At 45.7% G+C, this 23,193-nt stretch overlaps 1 protein-coding gene across 1 annotated transcript in view; it reads right to left on the minus strand.

Annotated features, from left to right (window-relative positions):
• The window catches only part of Tnfsf11 (TNF superfamily member 11), a 31,472-nt gene extending 8,522 nt beyond the window's left edge, over nt 1-22,950 (minus strand). Inside the window, exons 1-2 of the mRNA NM_057149.2 lie at nt 22,575-22,950; nt 14,205-14,372 (exon numbers count right to left, since the gene is read on the minus strand). Of these exons, the coding sequence (NP_476490.2) occupies nt 14,205-14,372; nt 22,575-22,796 (390 nt within the window). The 5' untranslated portion in view covers nt 22,797-22,950. The remainder of the gene's footprint in view (nt 1-14,204; nt 14,373-22,574) is intronic.
• Between the last annotated feature and the right edge of the window lie 243 nt (nt 22,951-23,193).

Here is a 23,193-nt window from a genome sequence, read left to right on the forward strand (position 1 = left end):
TGTGTGTGTGTGTGTGTGTGTGTGTGTGTGTAGAGAGAGAGAGACAGAGACAGACAGAGACAGCGAGAGACAGAGAGAGACAGAGAGATGTACATATATACATGGATTATTTTATAACTATATATTCTTATGCATTTATACATGTAGAGTACATCCTTTTACGTTGTATATAACTTTACATATTTATATGTACAGTTTCTTATATCTTTCATGCATATCTACACATAGATAACACATGTACATACTGTATATTTACCTGATTAGAAGCCATCTTGGAGACAGAGCTTTTTTGAGGCTGGAAGCTCCTGCCTCATTTCCCCCTAGCTCTGACTGCTCCATTGTCAGGAGAGAAGCATGGTACATTCCTACAAATTTGTTCCTTGATTTTCTACACACTCAGCCTCACAATCAAGAAAAATGTCCCTGTGGCCAGTGCAGCGATGCTCAAAACTGAGGGTGGTGCACGCCGACCTCCAGGAGGGCAGGCCGGTGCCAACTGCAAGATCAGGCAGTCTGAGATCCAGGAGGCCCAGGCTGGGGTCTCTGACTTGAATTTCTAACACACTAGTAGCTGCTGCAGCAGACTGAGCTGAGATGGACAAATCCCCTTTGCAAGGATTTCTACCTGGGCAAATGAGGAAATTATCTTAAAGCTTGAGACCCAGGCCGAAGCGGCAGGCTGAAGCCCCTGACTAATGGGCGGGGACGCTTTTCTCCTTCTCTACTGGGAATGCACTTTCCTTATCCATTTAATCAGTGGCTTCTAGGTCAGCACTGCCACAGACCCATTTAGTTACAAGAAAATTCAATAAATAGCACCTCTCAGAAGCACTTTCAATGCCTGCTGTCAGGGGAAGAAAGGGTTCATGTCCCAGGATGAATTAGAGCTCTCGTTAGAGACCCAGGAGGTAATGCCTTTGTGTTATTTCTCTAGAGTAGCCAAGAATTGCAATTCTTCTCAGACATTCAGAAAGTAAGTTTCAATACCAAAAAGGGATCTTATGATGATTCTGTGACTTCACGTCACATATTATGTGTGTGTGTGTTTCCACCCCAATCTTTTGAGCCCCAAAGTAATTGCAATCATAAACGTATCATTCTACTAACTCTATAATTTTAAACTGTCTTTGGGCTTTGAGACGATTAAAAAATAAACTTAGCTGAAAGATAGCTCAATTGGCAAAGTATAACCAAGAAGGTCTGCGTTAGATCTCAGAACCAGTGGGGATTTGCTTGTTTGATTTAAAAACAAAACAAAACAGGAATATTAGACATTGGTGTGCCCTGGTAATCCTCATTCTCATTAGGTCACCCCAGCTCTCAGTGGGTAACCCCAGCATTCAGTGGGTGACCCCAGTACTCAGTAGGTCATCCCAGCACTCTGTGGGTCATCCCAGCACACAGTAGATAACCTCAGCACTCTGTAGGTAGCCCTAGCACTCAGTGGGTAATCCCAGCACTCAGTAGGTCATCTCAACACTCAATACATAAGTAACCACAGCACTCTCAAGCTCATATTTGGAGCTCTCTGGACAGCCAACCTAAGCTAATCATCACTCTTTGAGCCAGTGAGGGACCCTGTCCTAATAAACTAATGTGGGTGGCTTCTGAGGAATACCCCAATAACCTCTGGCTTCCACACGTGCACATGCAGTGATACACCAGTGCACCCTTTCACATGCACTTGCACACACACACACACATAAATTTCTTATAAATAGAATTTGATGCATCCCAGTGGGGAACACAGCTGCAATTTGGAGGAAACCTCGGGGTTGACCTGGTCCAAGTCTCAGCCACTGGTCTCAAATCGCCTTGGTATTTCCCAAAGATGCTGCAAGGTGGATTCTAACGTGCATCAGGCATTGAGAAACAGGATTGCTAAGTGAGTGACTCCCTGGGTCTTTGTTTGGAAGCACCTGTGTTCACTCAAAGGACTAATCTCACTGTTAACATTTCTATCGCACAGATTGAAACATAATAACTCCTTATGTCTTCAGCCAACCAAGTTTTCTCTTGTAGTATCATTTAGAATTATATGAGAAGCATATAACAAAAGCCCCAGAAACCTAGACAGTCTGTACAGTGTGGAACGGAGCAGAGAGCCCTCCCTAACACCCTCCCTTGCTTAAGACCCATGATCAAGTTTTGTTCAGGAGAACCCAATTTTCTACCTGACCTCCCTAACTTAGAAGGTCAACCATCAGCTACCTGTGACACATCCACATGCTCAAGCACGTGCACACGCACACACACACACACACACACACACACACACACACCCCTTGATTTGTATAAACTACTCAGGACAACAGAATCTTTAATCTTATGAGAGCTAATAAGAAACACCATGAATAAATGAACTAATTTATGGCCAAACTGTAGCAAGTAGTCTTTTCAAAAAGATATATTCATTTTTAGACAAGCATAATTTAGGCCTAAGCTATAATAGCTTCCTTTAACAGAACAAGGAAAGGGAACAAAACAGAAGGAAAAGAGAAAAAATGAATTAGGTAGACACCCCCCAAAAATTGCAGCCAAGTCAAGGATAAAAGAAATGTTCGGACACAGTGCCACCTAGTGGACATTGCCTCAAATTGACGCCCCTTGGACTGCCACAGATTTTCCAATAGGCAATGGGGAAGTTTCAATACTGAGTGCTCTATCTGTCAAATTAGATTGCATTAATTTTTCATCTTTGCTGTCAGAGTACATCTGCAGAGACATGAAGACGACTGGTTTGATTTTTTTTTCCTTATTTCAACTGTAGTTTAACTCACAGGGAAAAAATGCTGGAATTTCTCAATCTCTCCTCCAGGGAGCACAGCATACAAAAGATCAGTTGTGTAACTGTGGTCTTCATTGTGGCCTTTCTGCGACTTTTGTTAAACAGGACATCCAAAAAGTGTGGTTCCCAGGAGTGTGATAGGGAAAACATCCAGTCTACTAGGATCCAGTTCCCTTCAGATCCTTTAAATGATTTAGGAGGTTTTTTGGTTTTTGTTTGTTTGTTTGTTTTGTTTTGTTTTTTGTTTTTTTCTTTCCCAAACTCAAAAAACAACTGCTCGTCTTGAGAAGTTGGGCCCACTTATGGGAGGCCACACTGGTAAGAATAAAGACAAACTCTGAGTCGTACTTTAAAGTCCTTGGCTAGATAGGGGGACTTACACACTTCCACCCAACTTCTAAGCCACCTCTACAAACTGCTAAATAGTGTGAGGAACAAGATTCCATTAAATTAGTCTTAGGTTTGTTTGACAGCAACCTGGCTGCTATCCTTCTAAATAACCAAAAGGGTCAACTTCCTGGAGTCTGGGTTTATTAGTCTGAAATCCCAACTTGTGCTTCCTGATATGAATCATGTGATCCAGTGGCACCTGTCAATCAAGTCACCGGAGAAGCAATTTGTCCAGCCAGATGCTCCAGACACTATGGCGCCAGCCAGCAGCAAGGGTCTCAGGTGGCTGCCTCCCTCTGCAATACCACAGCAGCTGCAGGGACATCTGGCTGGTTGAACAAGGATTTAACACCCCGCTTGCCAGATATAATACAGGGTTCATACACTTGTTAACATATGTAATGCATTCATTTTAACATCTTAATGATACCCTTCGTGTAATTCTTCTCCAACCTAGTTACAAGAATAGTGCATTCATCAGCCGGTTAGCACATGAATGCCACACTCCCAGCTGTTTCTGAAAACGAATAGCCCATTTCCCGTTCCTGCAGGGAAGTCCTGCGGACTTCTACTTGGTAAATACCTCAGAAATCCCATCTCCTCCTCCCAGGCCCGGGCCACAGCCTTCAAGCTCCCATCAATCCTCAGGAAGACAATTGCCTCTTCCCTCCCCACCTTAGTCTTGGTGCCTCAAAGGACACATGCACGGTGGCTGGAGAGAGCATCTTAAGTGCAAGGGGAGCTTGTCCCTCCTCTTCTTGACATCACCTGGTGACTTCAGGAACAAGTACAGTCCTAAGGTTTATGAGGCCCTGTGATATTGCAATACACACACACACACACACACACACACACACACACACACACTTACACATACACACACACTCACACACACTTACACATACACACACATACACTCACACTCACACACACACTTACACATACACACACACACTCACACACACACACACACACACAAAGGAAGCATCTTCTGTTATTCATAAACCTTTTTCAACCAGGCCTATTTATGCTAATGAGATCACTCAAGGGATGGGAGCTGGTTGCCAGAGCAACCGAGTACATGATTAGGAGATTGGAGTTTTGCAAGGTGTCCTGTTGTCCTTCCACCTCTTAAGACTTAGAAACTGTCACTTGCTGTGAAGTCTTTGGGTGTAGAGAAAGCAGTGGCTTCATAGCTCTTCCTCCCCTGTGGGCCACCTCCTCCCTCAAGGATGCTGGCGGCCCTGTGGGTAGGCCCTGTGGAGCTGCTTCCGAGGGTGCCAGGTGCCAGAACCTGGCTTCTCATTCGTGGATACCTTTGGTACCTACTGCTCCTTCTGCTAAACCTGAGACTCTCGAGGAGAAAAGACCAAGCCCATGATTGTCCAGGGAAAGCTGTAGCTGGGGATGCACCTGAACTGGCCAGCCAGCCGCCTCGCCCTAAGGCGGATTTGAGAGAGCAGCCCTGCTGGCCTCTTGAAGTTCCTTTTTGAAGAGATAAGGCGTTTACAGGGGTGAGGTTGGCTGTTATATACTGTTAGAAAGATAGAATGAGATAGAACGAGAGGGACGGAACAAGGGTAAAGTATACATCACATACGTACATCAAGGGACTGAAGTGCACATCCCACATACCAAAGCAGACCTGCCCTTCAGGTTCTCCCAGCATCCCTCAGTCCCTACCAGGCATACCTGTCCCCAACGGAGAAGTTTCCAGCCCTTCCCCTAGAGGCTAGGCTCTTCCCTATATGTTCCAGACATTTTGGTCTCCTCCCTCTCTCCTTCTCTCTCTCTCCTCTCTGCATGCACACTTTCTCACTTTGGCTCCCCCCTCTCCTCTCTCTGTTCCAATGGCAACTTCCTAGGCTTCCTTCCCTGGGGCCAGAGAACTCGCCCAAGAGCAGCTTCCCAATAGACCTGCCTTTAATACAATCTGATGGGACTCGAGCTGGCTCGTTTCACCAGCGGAGAGATAATTTACCAACAGAAACTTATTCTTAATTACAAATAGAGACTTTAGTTTGCAAGGGCTTAACACAGGACAAACAGGAACTTACTTTTACTGTCTTAAATGCAAACAGAACTCTTAACCTGCAAGGTACATCAGCCCTGTTTGGGTCCCGCACTTAGCTGGAACCCCACAGTGGTTCCTGGAGTGGATCATCTCTACGCACAGTTGCTTCAGAGAACTGAAAGAGCAACGACCACCCTGCTGGAGCAGGACTTAGAATCCTTATTTCAGCTTTCCCTGACCCTAAAGCTCACACCCAGAGAGAGGTAGGATTATTTGTCCTATGATGGCACAGGTCTTCAGGGGGAATCATTGAGTCCCCAAAGTTAAGAACTTTAGGGCAATCTTCTGTCTGAGCAGGTGCATAATGGCTCAGACCGGCTTCCTCAGGCAGAGCCCTCCACCATGGGAGAGCTCTCAGAATGGACGCAACTCCTCACCATGCCCATGAGGGGTGGAAGTACAAAAGGGGATCCAGTAGCTCAGCAAGAAGTAGGGAGGGCATAGGCAGAAGGGGTTCCTAACCCCACTGATCCTCCGATCAGACCGCCTCCTGCTCCTTGAGCATCTGACAGGGATGTCTTTGAAAGCTCCGGGTGAAGAGCTCGGCTACGATGGCCACATGGGTCCCATTTCTCCCAGGAGTGAGGGGAGAGAAGCTCTACAGCTGCTAATGGACTTTCCATACCAAGAGCGCGAGGAGCTACGTGTCCTTGTTTTCATAAAGAAGAGTGATGCTTTTCCTGGAAGGGCAATGAGCATTCTGGGAATAGGAAATTAGTTTTTATTGTTTAACCTTCATGGTTTAAATGAGGAAGCTTCTGTTGTGGTTAAAGGTCTCCTTGGGCTTTGATTTAAAAAATGTCTTATGACAGCAGTATTAGTCTTCGTAAAAGCCCAACTTTAAAGTGTCTTCTACGATGGTACTCAGGGTTTTTTGGGTTTTTTTTTTTTTTTGGTTTTTTTGGATTTTTTTAAGAGGGGGGTATGTAGGTGCTCAATGGAGGAGTGTGGCGTGCCTCTGCCCCGCTCTGCCCACAGCAACAAGAATGCCAGCCGGCCTTATGCTAGCAGTACTTTTACCTCACTAAACCCCGCCCCTCAAAAAAAGATGGCCTCCGAAGTCTCCCAGCCCTGATCTTGATACCCTAGGAATAGGAGTCGCAGGGCAGCCAAGATGTCAGACCTGCAGCTGCGATATTGAGGATGACAAGAGGAAGATGCAGGCCACCACAGAAAGGCCCCTAACAGGCTCCTGGCCACAGACAGAAAGCTGCCCTCTGGAAACTTGAGACCTACAGCCCTAACAAATCCGAAAAAGCCATGTGAACAGCACGGCTTGCTTCTGACAAGTGACTAGCCACACGTGCTGACCAGTTTTATGTCAACTTGACACAGGCTAGAGTCATCTGAGACATGGGAACCTCAGTTGAGAAAAATGCCTCCTAAGATCGAGCTATGGGCAAACCTGTAGGGCATTTTCTTAATTAGTGATAAATGGGGGAAGGCCCAGCCCAGTGTGGGTGGTGCCACCCCTGGGCTGATGCCACCCCTGGCTGGTGGTCCTGGGTTCTATAGAAGACAGGTTGAGCAAGCCATGGGGAGCATGCCAGTAAGCAGCACTCCGCTGTGTTCTCTGTACCAGCTCCTGCTTGAGGTTCTTGTCCTGTCTGATTTCCTGCCCTGACTCCCTTCAATGATGAACACTGATGTGTAAGCCAAGCAAACTCTCTCCTCCCCAACTTGCTTTTGATCATGGTGTCTCAACAGTGATGATAAACCTGACAAGACACAACGCGACACGTAATCCAAGGTGGATATGGAATATTCACGCATTAACTTTGTACTTTAAGTTGTACTACTGCATGCCTGCCACTGGGGACATAAATGAAAGTCACAGGTCCTTGAGAGGCTCACCTAGGGTGAGCTAGCCCCTGGATGCACATAGCTAGTGTACAGATAATAAACTCCATGTGTATTTGAGACAGCCTCCTAATTACACGGGCAGGTGGGCAAGCCTTCGTGGGAGCCCGTTTTGAGAAATGCCTGCACTTCGTTTTGAGAGACAACTAGAAAAGCTAGACAAAATGGGCCTGACATAAGACAAGAACACACAGAACCCTAACTCATTCATCCATCAGGTAGAGTCCTACTCGAGTGTTTTTCGAGGAGGCGGAATCCACATCAGAAGAGCCGGTGGGTAAAAGGGTAAGGCCATCCTCAAGCTCCGAGCTCGTTGATGTAATGACTAAGCTGTCCACTCGGGAGAGTCAGCCAGAGGCTTGGCCGGAATGGGCAGAAGGAGAGGAGTCTGCGTTCTGGAAGTTTGAGCCTCAGCGTTTTAAATCGCTGTTTTGTTTTTTGTTTGTTTGTTTGTTTTGTTTTTTACCAGAGCTATTGCTGTGATCCCCACTTGGTACACTCAAAAGGCCAACACCAAGAACCAGAGCAGCATCTGGATGACCAGGATGCTTCCTAGAATGGACCTCCACGAGGCCTTGAACTTCAGGTTTGAGAGGCACTAGACATCGGTTCGTCTCTGATATAGACAATTCTCTCCAGCTTCTAACGCCACCTTTTCCACCAACCAACTCCATTCTCTTTATCACATTTAATTCACTAAACAAAACAAAGGCTGTCCTGTCCATCAGTGGCTCTTAGGCTGGCTTGAAGAAGTCACAGGGTTCCTCCTTCTGCCTATCAAGTCAGAACCTCTGGCCAAGGCACTGGGAGCTCTTAATAAAGCAAACAAGTAAGGGACAGAGGTGGCTGAAGATGCAGCTAGTGTGTAAAACAAGACACATTTTCCCAGCCACTCCACAGGCTGCCATTCTCCTCACACACACAAGCAAACCCACACCTTAGCAACACAAGCTCTATTAAATGTCTGCCGTTCGCCTCTCCTCTTGGGTGGCTGCTTCTATCTCTGTTTCTTTCAAGATGTCCAGCCAGAATCTTTTCTTCCATCCTGGGGGGTACTCACAGCACACATCAAAGCCCTCCTCTGGCATCTCTGACTGGTTAGTTCTGGATTGCAATCCCCCAGACTCTGCCCCCTCCCCTGGGGTTCCCTGACCATCAGCCTTTGAGTGAATGACAGTGAGGGCGTTGTGATTTAAATAAGAATGACCCCCGACAGTCTCCTGTATTTGAACACTTGGTGGCACTGTTTGTAGAGGTCTGGAAGGAACAACCTAGCCAGAGGAAGTACTTCACTGGAGATGATCCTTGAGGGTTCAAAGATTCCTGCCATTCCGTGTGTGTATGTGTGTGTGTGTGTGTGTGTGTGTGTGTGTGTGTGTGTGTGTGTGTGGTGTGTATGACTCACAATGTGAGCTCTTAGCATCCGGTACATGCTACCCCACCTACTACATGCTACCACGCCTGCTACATGCTGCCGAGTTTCCCTGCCGTAAGTCAGCCCATCATGAATGCCTACCTCTCGGGATCCATAAGCCCAAACAAACCCTGTCTTCTGTAAGTTGCCTTGGTCATGTTTTATCATAGCAACAGAAAATTAACTGCAAAGCTTTGGCTCTGGAGGAACTCTGTGGATCTTACTTCAGATTTCCCATAAAGATCACTTTTATACACACTAAATATGATTGGGGGTTGATTGCAATTCCCAAAACCACGATGGCAAAGGGAGATGGAATCCTACTGGGAAACCACTACATGACTAACACATCTCGATTTGAGAATGCCAGTGACCCAAACTCAAGTTTCCTTCTGGGTTTATGAGAAACTCTCTTAGGATACATATTCTTGAGCACAAAGGCAAAGAAAGAGACAGTCAATGGAATTTAAACCTCCTCCTTGATTCTTCTTTTGTAACTAAGAATCCTATGAGAAGTAACACCCACGGAACAACTCCAAAGTCTCCAGGCAGATATAACCTGTTTTAAATTTCCAGTGATTTCTAGTTTACTCCAGTTGAAATTTGGGGGAGAGGCTCATTTACTGTATTCTATCTATCATCTATCTAAGTATCTATCTATGTATCTATCTATCCATCTATCCATCTTTTTACTTGAGACATAGCTCTGACTATCCTGGAACTCACTATATAGACCAGGCTGCCCTCTGACTTACAGAGATCCGCCTGCCTCTGCCTCCTGAGTACTAGGATTAAAGGTGTGTACAAACCTAACTGGGCTTTTTTCTAATAATCAAACATTAGAATTCTAAAGAATTATGAGGGAAAAGTTGCATGAGGAAAAAAGAAAATAACCATTCAAAACAACGAATATTCTGGCTTTGAGCAAATGTTTCTGAATCTATGAAATCTAGCTGAAAACAGCAAGCTGCCATCAACATCCATGACACCTCCTCTTAAACCCACTTTTCAGCCTCCCCCCCCCATGCTGTCTCTAGTTACCTACATGTTAAGTTTAGAAAATAAAATCCTGACCACTCAAACCTTTCAGGCTTGTGTCAACTGTTGATCTGTATATGTGTGCATATGTGTGGGTGGGCGTGGGAGGGTGCATAGGTGTTGTATATAGTGAGTCCACTTTCCCACTTGTCCAGAGCTGATGTCCTGTCCTTGTTGGTTTTGGGCAGCCTCCTCCTCAAGCATCACAGGCAAATGGCAGCTCAGCTGGAAGACAGATGTCTAGCCTCCCTCTTGGCAGGTATGGTCTTCTAAGTCCTACCAGCCAACAGGATTCTTAGTACAGAGATATCACTCCCACATACAGCCTTCCCTTTTCCTATTACCCTTTCCCTATCTAGACATGACAGCACAAGAGGCCACCCTGGACACAGGGAGGATAGGGACCTCTTAAAGGAGAAGCCAGATCTGGATAGCTCATCTTAGGAGTACAATTTGGGGTGGTGGGGGGGAGCAAACAAACAAAACAAAACAAAAACAAGAAAAAAAACAGCCCTTGATAAGATTCTTCCAGTCAAGATGATAACAAGGAAGGGTGACAATTTCATTGCAGATCAAAGCACCAGAAATGTTGGGTTTACTGTTAGGATGTAGTGCGCATGTACATATATTATACATATACTGACTGTCTCAGGATCAGAATGAGGATTGCTCCAGTAAAGATGACTTTCTTACTCCATTTCTCCAGTGAGGCACTGGAGGACCAGAGGTCTGCTAAGAACCATCATCGGGTTGCTTTTAAATGTATTTATCTGATGTATGTGAGTCTTTGCCACATGAATGTGTGCAGTGCCCACAGAGGTCAGAAGAGGACATTGGCTCTTACAGATGGTTGGAAGCCAAAATGTAAGTGCTGTGAACTGAAGCCAGCCCTTGGCCAATACAGATATAGATACTCACAGCCAACCATCGGGCTGAGCCCAGGGAGCCCAATGGAAGAGCTAGAGGAAGGACTGAAGGAGTTGAAGTGGTTTGCAACCCCACAGGAAGAACAATATCAACTAACTGGACCACCCAGAGCTCCCAGGGACTAAACCACCAACCAAATAGCATACATGGAGGGAGCCATGACTCTAGATACATATGTAGCAGAGATGGCCTTACGTGAGATCAATGGGAAAAGAGGGAGGCTTGATCCCCAGGGTAGGGGGATGCTAGAGGGGTGAGGCGGGAGTGGGTGAATGGGTAGAGGCAAAGGGGGGAGCAATGGGGTGGTTGGTGGAGGGGAAACCTGAAAGGGGGATATCATTTGAAATGTAAATAAATAAAATGATTAATCAAAAAAAGAAAGAGGAAGATAACTTACATCATCCCCCTGCCTCTGTACATACAAGCAGGGGCAAGTGTACATAGACACACACCCATGTGCTCATGTGCGTGTGCTCACAGGCACGCACATGCACACAGTTCACAGTTTAAAGTCTGGTTTTTAAGAGCGAATAGGAAAAACAAGTGCAGGGGCTGGAGAGATGGCTCAACAGTTCAGGACACTGACTGTTCTGAGGACGCCAGTTCAATTCCCAGCACCTACACGGCTGCTCATAAGTCCAGTTCCAGGGGCTCTCGCTCCTTCCTCTGGCCTCTGAGGACTCCAGACACACACGTGGTACACAGACACACATGAAGGCAAAACACTTATATAAATTAAATAAACAAACAAACAAGGCAACCATAAGCCCTTTGCTTCTTCCCCCTCAAGGCACAGGGTGTCTCCTTGTGACAGCAAGATGACACTTAGAAATCTCTATCTTTGATATAAAACCTGTAAATACATTTACAGGCAAATTCCATAGTTTTTCTACCCAAAGGTCCTAGAATGGGACCAACAACCCGGCACACTAAAGGCAGGTGGAGTCACAGCCCCCAGGGCCCAGCACCTCTACTTGACAAATAACATGTCTCTCCACTGAGTCCAAACGCACAGTCTAGGGAGAGCGTCCTCTCTGCGATGGAAGGCGGTCCTGAACTCACTGCTCTGCCAAGCCCAGCCGGCTGGGCAGAGCCCAGGAAGGCTGCCAAAATTGAAACCAGGCATCGCTTTACAGATCAGACACCACGTTCGTACTAGTGTTTGTTTTATTGGCATAGACTGTTTTGATAGACTTTATAAATTGCGGTTGGTAGAGCTGGACCAGTAGGAGGGCTTTCAGAGTTCTGTGCTAAAGGGAAAATAAAGCCAAGAAAACCCAGCCACAAACAAAAAGAAGAAAAAGGGGGAGGGAAAAACAAGATTGCTTGTCTGACCACAATGAGCTGGGTAAACACCACTTTCTGCCTGTACTGTGATATTGCACTCAAGTCTGGCATGTGTCACCGCTGCATGGGCTGATCTCTCCATACTGGTTGCAGCTACACGGAATTGTCCTTTGGGTTCACTCAGTATCTCTTAGAACTAAAGATAAGATGCAAACCTCCTTCCAGAATGCTTACCACACCCATCCTATTTTTAGCATTGCCAAGACAAATTAGAAATCTGATTGCTGTGGCAAATTACTCGGCGTCACATTAGCCAACGGTTTCCATCAAAGGATAATACATTTGGTAAACCGTTCATTTGACTGGGATAAAAGGGAACATTCTAGGGTATAAGAAGAAGGTCTGGCAAAGTGCCTCTGTCCACATGCGCACCCTATGGACGTCGGCTAACTGTGACGATAAGGTTTGGGTAACACTCATCTTCTTCCTAAAGACCAGGCCTAGGAAGAAACGGCATCCTCTACCTTTTGAACACACTGGCATATTACAATGTGCATATTATACCGATATATACTGTTGCGATTGTTCATTGAGCTCTTAAAAGGATTTTATAAGTTGCCCATTTTTTAAAAATGTAAACTCCCACAGCCTAGCAAAAACAAGTATGAAATTAATTCAATACAGTCCAATTCCTCTTGAGAACCATAATTATCTGTTACTATAAAAGACCCCCCCCCTCTGTCCCTCCTCCCTCCCTCTCTTCCTCTCTTCCTCTCTTCCTCTCAAAGGCAGTGTTTCATTATGTAGCTTATGCTAATCTCAAACTCACAATCCCTCTGCCTCAGTTTGGGATTATAGACACTTGGTCCCAGTTTGCTAGGTTCTGAATTTGAACCCAGAGCCTCACCCACAATAAACACACATTTCATGACTAATGTTTATACCCGGACCAAAAAGGGCCATAACTTTTTAAAATCTGCTAAAATTCTTTTTTTTTTCCTAATCCAAACTGTGTTCACTTATTTAAAATAATTTTGGGGTTGGGGATTTAGCTCAGTGTTAGAGCACTTGCCTAGCAAGTACAAGGCCCTGGGTTCGATCCTCAGCTCCGAAAAAAAATAATTTTATACTATATTAAATTTATATGTATAAAAATTTATAATATTTATATATTATATATAAATATGTAATATATTTATATTCACACAGGCAGATAAGCAGCTGCCCTAAGCAACACGCTTCTTATACTTGCTATAGTAACATCTATTTTACCGGTTCTACGACACTTAGTAAATCATCTCTGAAGTTGAAATGCAAGTAGACTCTGTGGTGATCACATTGAATTTTTTATTGTCTCGGCGATGTGACCCAAAGAAGTAAGCTGAAAAGCTGTGGTATCTTAAAGTTAATAAACTCTAACAAGCCTCACCTTCGAAATGTTACATTTACCTTAAAAGTTTGACACGTTAGTCTTTCCACCTGTCCTTTCAGCTGACACTTAGAGCTGTGCTATCCCTCCGAGGAGCTAAGCTAGAACAGGTTGTGCTAGTCAGTTAGTAAGTCTGAACAAGTCCAAGGCCCAGTGACTTTGAGAAGGCCAGGGTTTACTTGGAGAGGATGAGGCAACACATGGGGTAGCCATCTGGATACTGGGAGGGCGAGCGCATGGGCGTTCACATGCAGACACAGGGCACTGAGCACTGAACTCCTACCGAGTTTTCATAGAGTCAGTAAGTACATTACTTCTGGGGCAGCAGAATTTCCAGGAGGCTCGGGAAAACCCGACAGATTGGGTTTGTGGTGGCAGAGATGAAATACAGATCCTAAAAGATTCAGGAATGCGGGAGGAGAGTGTCTGCTAGCAGGGAGGTTTAGAAGTGCTCAGCCATTGAGCTAGTCAAGGCATATCAGAATTAGCTGGCATGTGTGTGTGTGTCTTTCATGCATGAATCCAGAGACCTTTTGGGCGGGTGCAGTTTGAGAATGAACCGCCAGGAGCCAAATTCACCGCTACACCACACCTGACAGCAAAAGACCAATTATAATACCCCGCTCCTTGTGGGAGCCCAGGCCACAGGTGTGCAACAGGGAGTCCTACAGAAGCAAATGAGAAAAGAGCTACCAGAAAGTTCTGGGAACCGAGAACATAGTTTTTAGATCAAGGATTCAAACTAACTACGTGATCGCCTACTAACGGTAGTCACTCCCCTTCTCCTTGCAGATATGCTATCAAATCCCTGCTCTTAAAAGCAAGGAAAGAAATCAACCACCACCAACTTTGAAAGAACTGTCCTTAAGATAGCCTCATCAGCTCTTTTACAAGAAACACAGTGTTAACAGCACTTCACAAACCTTAACATTTAGTTACTGTACAGTCAGCAAGAGTCAGCAAGACCCTTGACTTTATGCCATCAGTGTGGACGTACCCTTTGCACGGCCCCTTGAAAGGCTTGTTTCATTCTCCTGCATGAGTCAGGTAGTGCTTCTGTGTCTTCGCTCTCCAGAGTCGAGTCCTGCAAACCTGTATTTTCACGGAGTCTCAGAATTCTGTAGAAGCAGCGCGTGCTGTCTTCTGATATTCTGTTAGGATCCATCTAAGAGGGGAAAGGATGTTAAAGGGGTTATAGTTAACGAAGTGCGACTGGACAATAAAAGGGTCATGTTTAAGAGTTTTCTATCCCCCAGTGGTTGATAATTAATAAAATTACCCTCCAGCCAGGCATGGTGGTACACACCTTTAATCCCAGCATTCAGAAGGCAGAAGCAGGCAGGTCTCTGTGAGTTAGAAGCCAGCCTGGTCTACAAAGTGAGTTCTAGGGCAGCTAGAGTGATCACATAGAGAAACACTGTCTTGAAAAAACATTATATATATACATATTATATAAAATTTTATTTTAATATATATTAAACCATCTTTTTGGTGTGTGTAAATATGTATGTATACATGTGTGAACAGGTATGATCACCTGTACATGCACATGTGGTACACAGAAGCATCTTCCACACTCCACTGTAACTTTTTGACACGGGGTATTTCACTGAACATGGAGCTCACCTCCTATTGGCCAGACTGTCTGGCCAGCAAGACCTCAGGAACCTCCCGTCTCCATCACAAGGATCTGAGTAGCAAGTACTTTATTGACCGATCCGTCTCCCCTGCCCTGAACACACTGACTTCTAATTCATTTTGATGAATATCGGACAATCACCCAGGGTACATGATACCATGGATTCTCATCAACAAAAACGCATGTGTGCAGTTTACAGGGAATGGACTTCTTCATGGACGGAAGAGGTAGCACAGGTATCAAATGTGGTCCGAGCAGGCAGGAGACGACCCATTGTGGTGGTTCATGGTTATCATCTACTTGAGAAGCTAAAGCAGAAGGAAGGATCTCTGTACGAAGACAGCCTGGGCTGCATGGTGGTTTCCAGGCAAGCCTTGGCTACCGTGTAAGGCTCCACCTCATAAACAATAAGACGCATGCAGCATGCTAGACGAAACCACATGGAGATGAAGCCCATGTGAAGAACCAGAGGACGGAGCCTGCAAACATCAGCCAATGAACATGATCTTTAGCTCTGCTCCCACTGACCTTAATCCATGAGTATTTAGATGAGTGAAAGAAGGGAGTGAGGAATCCATCTTCCCTTTCTGATGAATACTATGTACCGCCACTCCTCAACTGGGTCCTACACGTGTGTAAGAGTGGCATCGGTCGTCACACTGAGGTGGAGAGGATATTCCTGCAGACTACATGGCTAGGTGCTAGGAAATGCTAAACTAAAAGCATTGTCTTGCCCGACACATCCCCATGGATGTGTCACAAGCTGGACACCGGCTTAAAATAGATGCCCAGCCCAGCATTCCCGTGCGTGCTGTTCTAGAAGCTTGTCTTCTATTTCCAAAGCTCCCTCAAGACTTTTCAGTGGCTTCGATCACCATAGAAAAGGGAGTTTGATTGTTCTTGCTGGTTTTTGTGTTGTTTTGCGAGACAGGGTTTCTCTGCATGGCCTTTGCTGTTCTGGGACTGGCTTTATATAAACCAGACTGGCCTCGAACTCAGAGATCTGCCTGCCTCTGCCGAATGCTGGGACTGAAAGTCTGGGCCACGACCACCCAGCTGAACTTGATTGTTTTAACAGCTTCACTTGTCCTCTTCCTTCCAAAGGTCAAAGTATTTCATGAGAGCCTAGGTATCAGTAGATAAATCTTGATCAAACACGAAGTTTATAATAACCAAAGCTCGGTTAGAAATAAACTATCACTTTCCCTAATTTAATTAAAATACTAAGAAAGATGTATGCCATTATTAACCAATCCTCAGGAACAAACTATACACACAGACACGTGTTTTATTATTCTAGTCATGTCTAAGCCTGGAGAGATGGCTAGGCAGTTAAAAGCACTGACTATTCTTTCTGTTCCTAGCATTCACAGGGCAGTGCAAACTGTTTACCTCCAGTTCCAAGGAGTCTGACATCCTCACACATACATGCAGGCAAACATCACTGCACATAAATAAAATAAATATATTTAATTTTTTACATTTTCAGACACACACATATGTGTATGCACATGCACGCACACAAACACACACACAGAGAGAGAGAGAGAGAGAGAGAGAGAGAGAGAGAGAGAGAGAGAGAGAAAAGGTGGGGAGAGCTTGCTGCTCTTCTAGAGAACCAGAGTTTGGTTCCCAGCACTGAAATCAGGCAACTTACAGCTGAGCAGAACTCCGGCTCCAAGAGATCTGACCTCTAGTGTGGTCTCTCTGAAGGTGTCCACACACATGCACATATACACATAGACACACACACACAGGTAAATAAAAAACAAATATTAGACCTCTAAAATATATAAGGATGCTCTGTAAGCATAGGTGAGGTCGCACCATGAAATGAAATCACTTGCGATGGATATTTATTTATTTATTTATTTATCCATTCATTCATTCATTCATTCATTCATTTATTACCTTTTCAGTCAAGGCTTCATGGTATACAGTGGGTTCAGACCTCAGGAAAGCAGAATTCTATGATAGCTTACTACCAGACAAGAGCTGAGCTGAAGAGATCTAGAGACCCTAATCAAGGTTCTTTGACTTGCATCCTACAAACAGAAGAAGCCGTCCAGCAGAAGCAGCCGGCTGCGCACTGTCAGTATTCACGGTGCTCAGCATAGGCTCCTGGGGAGCTGCATTTTAACTAGATCCAAGGTCAGGTACTCTGTATTAAGCTCTGAGAAATAATGCTTCAAAGTGCCAAATCAACAAAAGCATATAGCTATTCTGTTATTAACATAACTGCAGATCCCCTCCACCCGGCACCGAGATTCACTAATAATTCGCAATATTGCATCACCTAATAACAGTTCACACCTTGGAACAAATAAAAAAAAAGGTGGAATGCACTTTTGTCTTCTCTCTCTTAAATAAAAACGTAAAATAAAAATGGCACTGACCAGCTCTAGTTTGGACCCCTCGGTCAATTTTATTACATGCCTAGGTTAATTCAATCGTTGACTCTTTCTTCAAATACTTAAAAAATATACTTGAGAGCCACTATTCATATGTCCATAATGCTTAAGACCTCATCAATTACTGTGAGAAAAGAAATAACGATTACTCAGTAAAAACTAACTTTGTCCACTTATTTGTTTTCCTAAGTATCACATGTTAGAAATCCACTTTGCATGTGTAACCGGATGTGTTTTCTCCTTCCAGTGCCCAGGAAAGAAGGAGGTCTGAGAGATACAGGAGCAAATGCTCAGACAACTGAGGACAGTCTGTGGAAGGAAGGCAGGGCAAGGGATAAGGGTGGTGGGGAAAACTTACTGAGTGTTCAGTGACCAAATGCACATAGCTCCCGCCCAGCAGCATACTCTGGGGTCCAAGGCGGTCTAGATAGACTTTCACGGTTCAAAGCCTGTGCCACGTTAGCTACCAGACACTTACTTTGCATAATAATAAATAGAATGGAAAGATGTGTAGGGTGGCAAGTCCTTCAAAAGGCCCTGTCAGTCGATTAAGTATGTCAGGTATTCTGTTAGACGCTGAGGGTTTGGGGGGTGGGGTGGAGGGGAAGACTAAACAAACAAGCGGTCCCTGTCTTCCTGGAAGACATATCCACTCGTATTCCACAAAAGAGCATAGCAAACTGAGTTCCAATGAGTCGCACCTACATGTGTGCCTGCAAACACGTGTGCTCTGTTATCTGATTGTAAAAGGAAGGTGAGGGCTGGGAAAGCATTTGTCCACCGTCCTGGAGACCCTGGGTTCCATCCCCAGTCCACACACACAAATACACAGAGGGGTGTGTGTGTGTGTGTGTGTGTGTGTGTGTGTGTGTGTGTGTGTGTGTGTGTGTGTGTGTGTGTGTGAACTTCCTTGCAACCGATCATTCATAGGGTTAAATGAGACAGGATGCCTGACATTTGGGCTGCTTCCTTATCAGTTTTTTGAACAAGCTGCCTGCCCACCTCAACATCAGATTTGCAGCAGTGACTGAAGTCCTGGGTGAAAAACAGCCGGGAGAGTGAGACAGGTGTTCAAAGGCAGAAAAAGTCCTAGCTCTCTGAGGCTTACCTTACCCCTTACCTAAACTTGAAACTTGAAACTTGAGAATGGGTCTCTCTCTGTCTCTGTCTCTGTCTCTGTCTCTCTCTGTCTCTGTCTCTCTCTCTCTCTCTCTCTGTCTCTCTCTCTCTCTCTCTCTCACACACACACACACACACACACACAAATATGCAAGCACACACATACATACAACTTTACAAACAACATTTTAGGAAGGCGGTTTCTTCTTCTTCTTCTTCTTCTTCTTCTTCTTCTTCTTCTTCTTCTTCTTCTTCTTCTTCTTCTTCTTCTTCTTCTTCTTCTCTTCCTTCTCCCCCTCCCCCTCCTCCTCCTCCTCCTTCTCCTCCTCCTCCTCCTCCTTCTCTCTCCTCCTTCTCCTCCTTCTCTCTCCTCCTTCTCCTTCCTCTTTTTGTCTTTGGAAACCATAGTATGAATACTATGTAGTAAATACATAGCACAAACCACAAGGCAACCCTTTGGCAGGCCTGGTGGGAAAAAAAACAATCTACACTGGATCTTGGCTTTAATTTTAAATGTAGACATAGGCAATCTGAAACACTCAGGATGATTTTGCATTGGTTTTGGTTTTAATTTTGTTTTTGTTTGTTGTTTGTTTTGTCTCTTTTGATCCAGGCTGGCCTGGAATTTTCAATCCTTCTGCTCCACATATGCTTGTTGTATATGTGGCTTTTTGGGGTGTGTGATGTGTATGTATATGAAGATGCATGTGGTGTGTATGGTGTTTGTATGGTGTGTGTGTGTGTGTGTGAGAGAGAGAGAGAGAGAGAGAGAGAGACCCATACTCAATACCCATACTCAATAATTCATATATCCCTGTTCCGTACCTTTAAACTATAATAAATCTGGTTTGCTTTATCTTAAAGTGTAAACGTGTTCTCTGATAGTGGAGGATTTCATTTTCACTTAAATGCACTCAGAAATCCCAAATATTTCATCCAGAACTTAAAAACTTAATACAATTTGAAAAAAACTATTCAACACCAATACCTAAAGTACAAAAGAAGGTTTCCATAATATATAAAAGTGAAAAGAATTGTAGATCAAACCCTCGTGTACCCAAAACCTATCCTCAACAGCTATTCACCAATGGCAAGAAACCTCGCCTCATTCACAAGTTATGAACTCCCAACGCCTGCACACAGTCAGTCATTTTGGAACATTTTCCAGACATTATGGACAAGGGTTTCTGGAGACATCTCTAAGGGATTAGGATTCCCTTAGGTGTCAAATGTGGATATCACACTCCATGAGATGCAGTCAGAACACCCAAATAAACATTTTTTCTAGTACTTCTCTAGTGATGGAGACAACCTTTTTAAAATGTAGCAGCCTGGGTTGAGAATAATGAGTAACATCATTTCAGTAAGTCTAGCAGAGACTCCATCCTTGACTGGGGACTGGAGGTGTAGTAATCAGTGCACTTGGTCGTGTTTGCCTAACACATACAGAACTCCATGCGCTCCACCCCAAGCAGCACACCACATCAATGGGGCATAGTGATGCGTGTCCGAAACCCTAGTCTTGGAGGTGTAATATCCTTGGCTATATGACAAAGTTGAGGTCAGCCTGGGCTACATGAGACCCTAGCTTGGAAGAAAGAGATGGGGGAGGGGGAGAAGGGACGGAGGGAGGGGGAAACCTCGGATCCAGAATTCTGATGACATTAAATTGTCCAAAGAATTATTGTTTTGCATAATTCTTTTTTTTTTATTAACTTGAGTATTTCTTATATACATTTCGAGTGTTATTCCCTTTCCCGGTTTCCGGGCAAAAATCCCCCTCCCCCCTCCCCCCTCCCCTTCCTTATGGGTATTCCCCTCGCAACCCTCCCCCCATTGCCGCCCTCCCCCCAACAGTCTAGTTCACTGGGGGTTCAGTCTTAGCAGGACCCAGGGCTTCCCCTTCCACTGGTGCTCTTACTAAGATATTCATTGCTACCTATGAGGTCAGAGTCCAGGGTCAGTCCATGTATAGTCTTTAGGTAGTGGCTTAGTCCCTGGAAGCTCTGGTTGCTTGGCATTGTTGTACATATGGGGTCTCGAGCCCCTTCAAGCTCTTCCAGTTCTTTCTCTGATTCCTTCAACGGGGGTTCTATTCTCAGTTCAGTGGTTTGCTGCTGGCATTCGCCTCTGTATTTGCTGTATTCTGGCTGTGTCTCTCAGGAGCAATCTACATCCGGCTCCTGTCGGTCTGCACTTCTTTGCTTCATCCATCTTGTCTAATTGGGTGGCTGTATATGTATGGGCCACATGTGGGGCAGGCTCTGAATGGGTGTTACTTCAGTCTCTGTTTTAATCTTTGCCTCTCTCTTCCCTGTTTTGCATAATTCTTATGCCATCAACACTGTAGTGTGATAGAAGGTGACCACGTTCTTAGGGTGACAGACATCTCATGCCACCCTACCACCATAGAATTCCTTCAGGAAAACTGAACAAGAACCCAGCTGATGACTCATTCCTCCACAGCCACGCCAAGTCCCGGGATTCCTGGTAAGCTAAGAGCCCCTAGAGCACACTCACTCCATACTTCTTCCCAAGCTCAATGCTCACACCACCATTACTGCTGGCAAAAGATGCTATGACCCTAACAAGTTAAAAAAAAAAAACAAAAACAAAAAGACACAGGTAACTACTACTACATATCTTCTGGTCTAAAGTCTCTTTGCAAAGAATTATAACAGCCTTTCTTTGGAAGCTATGCTATCCCCTGGCAACGCACACATAACGACATGGGGACTACATATAGAGTGATTCTTAAGTCAATCCCATAGCATTTAATAGTGGACTATGCAGGCTTTCCGGACACACGCATTAAATGTCAAATGGCAGAAGACAACAGATAAGCCATTCTTTGTTGGTTCTTATGTACCCCCAATGAAGGGGGGATGTTTACTCGTGTCCATGTGTGTGATTCATATCATAAGCAAACCACTCAAACCTTGTCTAAGGAAGAAAATCTCAACAGGTACTGTGTGTGATTATGAATACGGAGACACTGGTTTTCAAAAGCACCGGGTTATGGTCTGTCTATTTTTTGCATTAGTGGGTAACCACAGCAGTGGTATAAAGTGCAAACCAGTAGATCTGAAGGCTTAGCAACGCCTGTGATCCAAAGTACAGTTCAAGACTTTGGCACACATCAAACCCTATGCAGTCCGAGCAAGGACACATTTTAAAGTACCCAGTTTGGTTTAGTAATCACCTTTGATTCTGGAAACAAACGAAGTCCAAACCCAACTTTCTTTTCCCATAAAAATATGCACAGTCAGCCCCCCACTTCCTCTGAGAAAGAATTCATAGCAACAGACAAGAGTGTTTGAATGAATCCAACCAACTGCACTGTAATTTCCAAGAAAACACAAGAGCACAAACCACCAGAAAGCATAATATTACAAATTTACCCCTTCCTCTCTCTGCTATCTCCCCATGGTTCTGAGTCTTTAGCAGGGAACTTCCTCCTCTCTTTAAAGCTTGGTTACTGGCTGATTACAATCTACTGTAGTCAGGCTCTACTAACACACACACACACACACACACACACACACACACACACACACACACAGAGGCACCTTCCTTCCTCCGCCCACCTCAAAGGCAGGCACAGTGGGGCTGTCCCTTCACCCTTCAGAACCTGAGCTCCAGAGGACAAAAAAGAGCCCCAGCCCTGAGACTAGGCACATCTGATAGCGCTGTCGCTCTGTGACTCTAGAGGCACGAGTGTCATCCTTAGTTGTTCCAAAGACTTCTGACACCCTCTCATTGTGGTCCCAGAGTGCCAGGAAAGTAAGGCAGCCACAGGTTAGTCAGTGGCTGTGGAAAGTTTAGATGCCCAAGTAGAAGTTCTCACTTTCTCTACTTTCCCTAAACGAGCTAAAGCTGGTTCTTAACTCCAAGTGAGAAATTCAAGGTGGGGAGAAAGCGTGAGATCACTTGAGGCACAGGAGAGGAGCGGCCAATGCTGCGTCTCGGGGGGAAATTCAAACCCATCCTCAGCCAGAACCAGAGGAGCTCAGCTTCTGCACGCTTCACTGAGGGGAGAAGGCGCAGATGAGCGTGGCTGGAGGCCCCCAAGTTCCCTTTCTTAAAGGATCTCTTTCCCTCCAGAATAAGCGAGATCCGGAGGGGTTGGAGGAGCCCAGTCCTAGGGCCAGACTCAGTTTCCCCGGCAGAGAATCGGGCATGGAAGTCAGCCACTCACCTGCGCTCGAAAGTACAGGAACAGAGCGATGCTGCAGACCACCTGACCCAGTCCCAGCCCCAGGAGCGCCAGGAACATGAAGCGGGAGGCGGCGGGGGGCGGCGCTGGAGCCGGTGCTGAAGGCGCGGGATGCAGCGGACCCTCGTGTGGGACGCCAGGGCAACTGCCCATCTCCTCCGAGCCGCGCAGGTACTTGCCGTAGTCTCGGCTGGCCCGGCGCATGGCGCGGCGCCCGGAGTTCGGGCGCCCTGCTCCGCGATCGCTCTCTCCCTTCCTCGGCTTCCCGCCGCCGAGCAGACTCCCGGCCAGGCGGCCCCCGCCCCGACCGGTTCACCGAGGTCCAGACAGTGACTCTCTGGGACTCAGGAGAGATGGCAGGCTACCCCAGGCAGCCCTAACTCTTATAAACCTCGTGGAGAGGGCTGGCCTCCGGAGCCAATCAGCCTCCAGGAGCGTGCCTCTTTCAGTCCCACTTCAGCCCTCCTTCCCTTCCTTCGCCCTCCCCCTCTTCCTCACTCTCACCAACCCGCCTCCTCCCTCCCCATCAGGGCCCACTGAGGTGGGGGCTGTGGGTTGGGTCCAGTGGTTGGTTCCTGGCTCTCTCAGCTTTGCCCCCATT

Source organism: Rattus norvegicus, chromosome 15 (genome assembly GCF_036323735.1).
Source record: "Rattus norvegicus strain BN/NHsdMcwi chromosome 15, GRCr8, whole genome shotgun sequence".
Classification (NCBI taxonomy): domain Eukaryota; kingdom Metazoa; phylum Chordata; class Mammalia; order Rodentia; family Muridae; genus Rattus; species Rattus norvegicus.